This window comes from Etheostoma cragini, chromosome 14 (genome assembly GCF_013103735.1).
Source record: "Etheostoma cragini isolate CJK2018 chromosome 14, CSU_Ecrag_1.0, whole genome shotgun sequence".
Lineage (NCBI taxonomy): Eukaryota > Metazoa > Chordata > Actinopteri > Perciformes > Percidae > Etheostoma > Etheostoma cragini.
Genome location: NC_048420.1, coordinates 11,643,594 through 11,653,430, shown reverse-complemented (window position 1 = coordinate 11,653,430; position 9,837 = coordinate 11,643,594). Strand labels below are relative to the sequence as shown.

The window sequence follows — 9,837 nt, the reverse complement described above, 5'->3', positions numbered from 1 at the left end:
TTGATAGTTAACATTCATGGTTAGGTGGTAATGAGCTTGGTAGGCAATTACAGAGCTCCTTCTCTCTGCTATTACCTGACAGGGAGTGGACAGGAATCTTGGCAAGGCCGTTTGTCTTTTTTTACATCATTGTACTGTAAACCACAATTCACCACACTCTAACTGAGGACTACAAGTCATGATAGCATTTTTACACTTTTTATTTGTTAAGATGGGTTAGCTGTGGCTGTATACGGCTGTGGGGTTAAGAATGCAGCCAGGCCTGCAACCTTGATTAGGGGCCAAGAGGAGATAAGTCTGTACAAAGGGAAGCCCTTCCCTCTCCTTCGATCAAACCGCCTTTCCTTGATAGCGCACTGCTATTGTCTAGTCAAAGTTAGCCTGTCCTACAGAAGCAAAAATCAAAACCTCAAAAAGGACAGTTTGCTCCTGTTTAAGCTGCTATTCAAACTTTACTTTAGAGGAGAAGTGCTGTATGAAAGACATGCTACCTGCAGCAATCCCCTCTAAAAGTGACCTCAATTATCTGATCCGAAATGTTGAGTGGTCACTTTGTGGTTTAACACCATTTAACAGCACACTGCACATCCAATCGGAGGTATGTGTGTGTGTGTGTTTACACACACATCTTTCAAGTGTGTTGTTTGTGATTCCAGATCCATTTGTTTCACCTTCTCATCATACACTGCAGTGGAAATTTCCACACCTGCAAGAGTCTCACTGTGACGCTGTGAATCTGCCAATAAGTGCTAGTATTGGCAATGAGTGTGTGAAAGGTCCTTGTCAAGATACAATAGCCGCACTGTGGGCTTGTAATGTGAGGCCCACAATAGGAACACATCGAACAATAGCTGCATTTGAGGGGAAAGATGTAACCACTGTGCTAATGCAATGGTCAGTCACTTAGTACATTGCAAAACATAGGGAGCTATACTAATGGAGAGAAGCCAAACAAAAATATGTGTACATATCTGGGCATTAATAAAACACTACACTGTGACAACCGCGTGTGAATGAGTTCCTGCGTCTGATCCAACAGTTTCTGGCCAGTTATTACTGTTAAAGACAGCCAACTGGGTAAGAGTTAGTGCAGCATTTTTGGGTTGCAGTGTCTCATTTCTTGAAATAACCAGTGGACTTTCACCTGGCTGATTGCAGTGTTTATGGGCACATCTGGCACCTTCACAAAGCATACAATGAATAAGGCCGGAGCTCCTCTGGTTCTCAGATATCTTCACCCCTTCATACATCTTAAGGCAATTGATACTCTACAGCTCCTGTCCTGTATGTCTTTTAATTTGTTAGTATGTATTGCATTGCTATATTTTTATTTCCCTCTCTTGACCATTTTTCCAAATTTATTTTTGTATTGATCGCATGCCCTCATTGTTATATTCATTATGACTTCTTATTGATTTACTCGTATTGTGTAATTTTCATCCTGTGAAGCATTTGTTGACATCATTTTTTTAAGTGCTATACAAAGAAAGCCACAACTATTTTTAGTAATATTGTGTGCAGTGAGTTCTAGGAGCTGGGTGTAAAGAGAAATGGATCATTAGACAAGGTGGTGTAAGGTCACAACAGGTTTTTCTTCTTCTCCTTCTGCCTCTTATACAGTATAGGCCAATGTTGTACAACCACACAAGTCACACTAGCAAAAGAAAGCTTATCTTGTCTGTTTTTGCTCTCTGCTAGTCAGGGGTCACCCAGTTGAAGTGTGTTCGATCTCCAAGTTCATGCCCACAATGGTCACTGCAAACAGAGCAGATAATAAAAACAGACAAACTATGTATTGCTGGAGATCAAAGCTCATCCATTCCTCTGACTATTGCCAAATCATGAAACGGAATAGTATTTACATTAAATAAAATCTATTATGGGCTGTCCATACGATACACATGCCCATCCCAGAGTCTTTCTGTGGCCCTCAAATGTTAATTCAATCATGACAACCCCAGTGATGCAACAGAATTGTAACGGTGGTTAATGGTGTGGCACTGACAGTGTCTGTTGACCTCAGTGTTAAATCTTTGCCATTTTTAGTAACATTAGTAAAGAAGTTACCTTCCAAAGTGACCAGTGGTGTCCATTTTAATTATGCAGTTTGTCTATTAGTTCTTGTTAGTTACCACTCTCATGTTTGTCTGTTAAATATGACAGCAAGATGGTTAGCTTAGCATAAATACTGCAAACAGAGGGAAAAAGCTAGCCTGGCTCTGTCTGAAAGTACAAAAACCACAAACAAGCACCTATAAAGCTCTTCAATTAACACATTAACATTTCCCACACAACACATTTCTTTAACATGTATACAAAAACATAAGTAAAAAGCTAGGGTAGCTGTTACCCCCTGTCTCTTATGGCTAAGCTTGCAAACCATCACCTGGCTCCATTTTCACATTGAAAAGACAGATATGAAATGCTAACAATCTTCTCTCTAAGTTTCAGCAGGAACTGTCTTGAAATTTCAAGCTATTTCTTAAATCTAAAAAAACAAGACAAAAGTGTCACATGTTCTCCCATCACGTTTTCTTTTGCTTCTAATAGGCCATTCATGCTTAGCTTAAAAGATGTTCCTTTCACAGATAGGTTATGTAAACCACTTAGGCATGTTGGCCGTAAAAAGAGATCTTCTTACTCCCCAACAGCCCACACTCATGTGTTTTGTGGATGTATGCAATCATTATTGCACCTTATTATAAGTCCATAGACAAACAAACCTTGTGGAATTTTTATTTGGCTGTAAAGTGAGTTCACCCGTAGCAGTGGTGTCAGCTGCTGCGCTGTTCTGATGTGATGTCCCCCCCTGCCTGGCCTATATTCAACATTGATTATCTCTTTAAGGTGCAGTAACTGCTACGATAAGATTTTCTTGTTTTCTCTTGATGTTGATAAAGTTGTTACTAAATGACCAGGCTGGGCAAATGGAACTGGTGTATACCGGTCATAAATAAACAGTTAAACATTAATAACATTATTTGTTTGGTCTGTGAGCTCCTGGGGGACAAGTTCAAACTAGCCCCACATTTACAAAATCTAAACGCACTCCTTAGGACTTAACTGTTGATTGAATGTCTACTTGCAGGTGGTATAATCTCAGAAAAGATGGGTAAACCATGATAAAGAAAGGAAATCTGATTTGTTGTGTTGAAGAAAGCGGTCACATAACCACAGGGACAGTCAGCTGACAAATTCTCAAAGCAGTGAGACAAACATGTCTTTGTAATTAATTATTAGCATATCTTAAAAAAATGCATGATCAGCCTAGTGTCTGTTTTAATAAATCAAAGGCACAACAATATTTGTAAGTGTGTTCATTCACGTGTTTACGCCGTCTAACTGATTAAATACAATCATTATCTACAATGCAGTACAATGAAATAAAAGAGAATAGACCATAGACCATCCAGCTATGCAGTACAAAGGGAATGGTGGTTCTATGAATGACCAGCATGCATCTGACCGAGCACATTTTGTGTTGCATAAGAAAATAAAATAAACAAACAGTAAACCAATCTAATCTTCCCAGGGCTGCAGTTACTGATCATAGTGCTAATTTCTTCATCACCAGAAATCATTTTAGACACACTCAAACTTAGCAGGAAAAGTGCTCTCAGTGGGTGCCGTGTGCAATGCTTTACTACTCTACTGTAGCAATGTACAGGCTTGGCATTGATGCTACCCAAAAATCGCTTAGAATAATACTGACACGATGAAGATTTTAGTCGGTCACACTGGAAACAAATCAATGATGTTGTTTCATTGTACTTGAAACACTAACAACCTGCTTCCCTTGCATAATGTTTCCTTTTTCATACATGTGGAAATCCCACCTACTGTTGCCTAATTTCTGCGTTTAGCATTGGCAGGAGCAGCACATTGCAGCAGGAGCGGCAGGTCAGCCTGCAGGGATGGAAGCAGCACCTAACCAGCCTGTGTTTTAATTCCTGAGGAAAAAATGTGAGGTCATGGTGACAGGATGTCAGCTTGTGGGTGAGGCAACAATCATGTTAGATTCAAACTTATGAAACTGTATGAACTCAGTCCGATATAGAGTTGCCATTCTACCCAGAGCTTGATTTACTTGCTATCAAATTTATTGATATTGTCGGAGCCTAAAAGTGAGACTAAGATCTAATCCTGGTCATGGGCCTCTTCCTGAATGTGTTGAAGCCGCTCTGTTCTGTGACATACAGATAGGAAACGGAGCTCCTGTTGTGTCGCTGGAACTGTTTTCACTTGTCCCCCACACAGAAACATTAGTTGATGTGCTGTGGATCAACAGGGTTTGTGTATAAACAGCGGACAGAACTGTTTGTTTGGACATTGGTGGTAGGGGTGAGGGTGTGTCCCATTAAATAGATATAAGGGATGATGGTATGTTTTGGTTGAGGGGAGAGGGGACATCCGTAGCCTAGCAAGGAGAATGGGAGGGAAAGAGGGACAAAGAGTCACACACAGTTGGAATGATTATGGACAGATAAGTCTTACTCTGGGCAATAAAAAAACTGATCCCATTTCCCTAAATGTTTTTGCTTAAAAGATATCTGAGGGGGAATACAGACGGTTGGTGGGGCTTTAGAATGGAGAGTGTTCGCATTTGTGTGTGTGTGTGTGTGTGTGTGTGTGTGTGTGTGTGTGTGTGTGTGTGTGTGTGTGTGTGTGTGTGTGTGTGTGTGTGTGTGTATATGTGTGAAGGATGTTTCGGTTGACAGCGTGTCCTCAAAGTCACAGGTTCCTTCACGGTCAGGGAAATCATGCAGTTGGTTAACTCACTGCAGGCTACACCATACTGCACTGCTCGAGGGAAGGATTACTGTGGTAGATTCTCAAAGATTGACAGTTTGTTTGGGGGAAAAGTTGGAACTGTGATGTTGTATTGCATACCACTTCACTGTCTAAGTTGTTAATAGTTAGTGAAGCGTTAGTTGACTTGACTTATTAACCTTATTTTTTGTTTATCCAACCTTATTGTTGGATAGACAAACAGAACACTCTTCAAAATCAGATAGATCCTGCATTATAACTGTTGTAAATCAAAGGTCTTTCCCACATTGGCTCAGGACAGAACATTTTTCAATATAATCACATTACATGTCATTTAGCCGACACTTTTATCTAAAGCGACTTACAATTGGTATATATGTCAGAGGTTGCACGCCTCTGGAGTAACTAGGGGTTAAGTGTCTTGCTCAGGGACACAATGGTCCATGCAGTGCAGCGGGTATTGAATCAGGATCTCCCACACCAAAGGCATGTGGCATATCTACTACACCATCACCACACTAAAACTTATCATAAAACTTATCAAATACAATAAAGTGAATAGTATTGTAAATTTTGATTGTCATATTTAAAGGCCCCATCAATGTTTTTTACTGAGATGCCCCTCATGATAGGCCTGCTGTTTTTTATCTTGATCTATAAAAGTAAATTTCCATACACAGTAACACTCCATAAAGACGTAGATACAAGACTACATATCCTATATAGTGTAATTATATTTTTTAGAGACAATGATGAATCCCTGTGTATAGATTTAAAACAGAAGTGTAAGGGAACTTGAAACAGTTTTAGGCAAACCAGCACTTTTAAGCACATTCAAACAGTAGACACATCAGGGGGTTATTTGTGGTGTGCAATGCTGCCTTCAGGGGCTTTTGTACATACTGCTTACGTGATTGCCGAAGTGGGAAAAGAACAGTGGTGAAGGAATTGTTCAGGTGTTTTACATAAGAAAAGGTAAAAATACCACACCGCTACACTACATTACAAGTCAATGACCTGCATTCTATTATTACCCAAACAAAGGCCTGTTAATAAAAGTGTCAAAAGTAAAAGTGTTAAATGCAGTAAAACATATCCATGGGAGTGTTATTAGAGTATTATTGGGGAAAAGTTAATGTAAAGTTATATTTTGTCAAGGTGAGGCAAATATTGACTATTGTATACGTATACTTTTGCGTGTTTTAATTTACAAAAATGCATCATATGTTCGCATAAAACCTTGATTTGTAAAGTAACTAGCCTAACCATAGCTGTCAGAAAATATAATTGAGAAAAAATTACAATATTTACCTTTGACACTTGGCAATAGAGTAGAAGTGTAAAGTCAGTAGATTATATCACTAAAGATTATAAATGATATAGCCTACGTTACATGATTTATATATTATATATATATATATATATATATATATATATATATATATATATATATATATATATATATATATACAGTATATATATATATATATATATAGAATATAGAATTTAACCCAATGAAATGTTTTATTCACAGAATCTTTGTGCAGCTTAAAAAAAAAAACATCCTCAGCCCAAAAAAGGGTGATTACCAAAAGTCCTGAATGTGCAAATGTCTAAATGTGTTTGTGCTCAGTTCTTGAACGCAGCACAGCCCCGCACGTTGAGCGCAGTAGTTTCCGAACAACAGCAGCTGATGTGGGCGGTGCAGGCCCGGATGGGGGCGAGGAAGACGAGCGCGACGTGACGGCTGAGTTGTTGTGGTGAACGTGGTGCTTTTGTTTATCCTCTTACTTCCGAGTACCACACCTTTAGGTAAACTCCAGTATTTACTCATGACATTCCGGCATGGGGAGTTAGGAGAATGTAGCCTATAATCTGCGGTATTGTATCAACAGTGACACCTGGTTTTACATTAAACATATTTCATGGTAGCTGTTTGCATTTCTTGTGGCGTGAAGTAGCTAAATACGTTATGTATGTATACAATTATGAGGTAAACTTGTACTTTACATGAATATTCCCATTTTATGCTACTTTAGGCTACTCCAACTCCACTACGATTCAGAGATAAATATCGTTTTGTTTACTCTACATTTATTTGAGGCTTCTAGACACTAGTTTCGTATATATGTTTCTATTCAACATATGATATACTTATATGATATTATGCAGTAGCCTACTATACTAATCGACCCAATAGTATACAACGTATCTCAAATTGGCTTGACATCGACAAACCACATCAGCAAAAATGCTCGTGTGTATATTTTCAGTGATAAAAACAGAATAATAAGGGGTCATTCAGCTGTATGAGACATACTGTACTTTTACCCGGGTACTACTTTACTGCAGAACTTGTAATTAAATATCTTTCCCATGTGTTGTTCTATGGCTTCTTTTACTTCTGAATGCATCTTCCACAACTGTGTGTTACTGTTGTATTTATTGTATTTACCAAATTGCACAAAGCATGAGACAAATAACAAGGAAAGTAGCCGAAGATATTTTTCCATTACTCCACAGTCAAATATGAGGAAATCTAAGTTTATGCTAAAATTAGTGCATTTTTTTCCTCAGTGCAGCATGTTCCAGTGTTGTCCCCCGGCCTACATTTAAACAAGCTGCAAAGAACTGTGTTAGCCTGAAACCTGCACGCACACACATGCACATGCATTCAATATACCATGCTAAGTCCAGAACACAATTTGGTCTTGTCTCATTTGAAAGGAGAAGAGAGGCATATTTTGGTTCAGGAGTGAAGACTAACATCAGCTCACCTGTCGGGAGGTGGATTTTAAATCTTTTTAGGTTAAGGATATGTGAGATGCATTTTTAAACAGAGTAACATAGAAGCACACATACATACAGACACGTAGGGTGGGTGGGTCAGCAAATCTGTGAAATCCAGAATAATAATGGCCTGTACACCAACTAACAATCTTCTGCACAATATGGCATTTAGGGGGATTAATGCTTGAACCAGTTTATTCAATCAGTAAACACAAACCAGAAACTGAAGTTAGTCCTTAGACAGACAGACAAAGTCTATCTTCCTCCGATATGGTCTGCTCAAGCTCCTGGTTTCATTTCCTCATTACTTTAATGTAAAATGTGAGGATTGTAAACATTTCAAACAGCAGATGTTTCTGTGTCCGGCTAAGGCCCTTTCACCCTGAGATAGGACGTATTGACATATCCCTAAAGAAGCTGCACTAAAGGATGAATGCAATGTGAAAGCATGAGAAATAACACGAGAAAAATGAGGAAGCTGCAAAGAAAAGGAAAGACGTTTTTGTCTCCGTACCTCAGTGTGTCACTCAAGTCAGTCACATGCTGAGCCTTTTCTGTCTGACTGCCAGGCTCTGCTCTCTGAGTGTAATCTCTGTTGACCAGTCAGTGGAGTGAGGGGGGGTAGGAAAAAAAAGATGGCTGGCGGGAGCGCTGCATCGCAATCTAGGTCGTCCACTAATAATCTCACAGTATGTTGGGTGTGGCGGGCATACTATGCCAACAGTTCCTCTTCCTTGGCCTCTGTCCAGACAAGTCTCATGACAGATTCACATGCTCTTATGTTATTTGTGAGAAATGCATGACATTTAGATGGGCTGTCAAGTAGGCAGACAATGAAAAAGAACTGATTTAGAATAATTATTTTATGCGGGAGCATGTTATTTAAATATATTGCCTCCAAGGCCTTAGACCAACCTAATGTTTGATTGCTATGCTTCAAAAAAGAAATTGGGTCAAACTTTGATGTGAACCTGTGCATTTAGTCTGAGAGGATTTCCTTGTGTACCTGGCTACAAACATCTCAGGGAATCCTTGTTACATGGACAGGGTCCTTACCTCTGGTTCCTAAGCTTTATTGTGTTGAGTGAGTGGGTCATAAAGGAACACCTGTATGTGTTCCTGACATCCAAGTGACCTGACAGCAAGCATGTGATGGAGAGTGAGACAATAATGTCTGGACGCCAATTCTTTTGTCCTGGAGTGTTTGTGCTATAAAAGGTGTGTCAAAGCAGTCCAAGAGCCACTTTGCACTTTGACAACCCTCAACTTTGGGCCTTTGTATCCTCAATAAATGGAATCCCATATGGCTGGTCAACTAATGTGACTCCACCCCACATCTAAGAGTATTTAATACAAAACTTCTACCTCCTATTTTAGTCCTAAATGTGAGTTGTACCAAAAGATGCTCGTAGGGACTGAGCAGGTCATGGGTCAGAGAATGTACATTGCAGCGCTGTACTGCAAATAGAAAAGCAAACAGATTTTACCCTTTACATATTTGCTCACCTTACCTTGCCACAGTGGTCAGTCAACCCAGTACAATGTCAAGGACTAAATATGGTGACTGCAGCATCAGGGAACAGGGTTTAAAGTGCAAGTGTTCAAATTTAACATCTGCACTGACTTTCATGGTTAATCTTGGCATGCACCGTTAGATGTTGTAGTGTCTTCACACTAACCCTAAGCATGGCCGGAGGAATACAGAAGTATAACTACAAAAAGACTAACAACTATCCTTGAAAAAAAAAAATACAATAAAAAAATTAAAAAGTAGTAGGATGCAGAAGAAATACCTTTAATCATTCGGTGTTAAGGAGTGTGGTGACATTATTTAAAACTAAACTAGTTGCCACTAGTTTGGCTACAGTCAAACTAAACAGTACTAAACACTTGCTGACCTTAAAACAATGTAAAAAAAAAAGATGGAAAAAAATACATAACATGTCCCTGTAAACAATATTACACAACGTAAGTCAATAGAACCATGAGTTGTTTTTTAACAAAATACAACCACAAATAAAAGAAATATAGATACGACAACAAGAAACACATGGGACCTACTAATGGGCCTTGTGTGGTTTGAATGTGTCTGATTTTAAAGAAAAATCTCTCCGATGTGTACGGTCCACTCAAAAGTTTATAACATATAAAAGTGCAATTTTGGAAGTAGGAAAAATACCTTTACAAACGAAAACGGAAAGCATCATGGGTAAATGCGGGTCCAGGGTAAGTGATGTAACTGCTGTGTGGGCTGGTGAAATAGGGAGCAGCACTGGC

The 9,837-nt window shown here is 39.1% G+C and overlaps 1 protein-coding gene across 3 annotated transcripts in view; it reads right to left on the bottom strand.

Annotated features, from left to right (window-relative positions):
- Positions 1-9,546: 9,546 nt before the first annotated feature.
- si:rp71-45k5.2 (uncharacterized protein LOC560783 homolog) overlaps positions 9,547-9,837 on the bottom strand; it is a 2,822-nt gene continuing 2,531 nt past the window's right edge. For 2 of the 3 annotated variants that reach the window (XM_034891364.1, XM_034891366.1), the window contains exon 5: positions 9,547-9,837. In XM_034891364.1, coding sequence (XP_034747255.1) covers positions 9,742-9,837 — 96 coding nt within the window. In that variant the 3' untranslated portion in view covers positions 9,547-9,741. The other variant, XM_034891365.1, reaches the window with a different exon arrangement.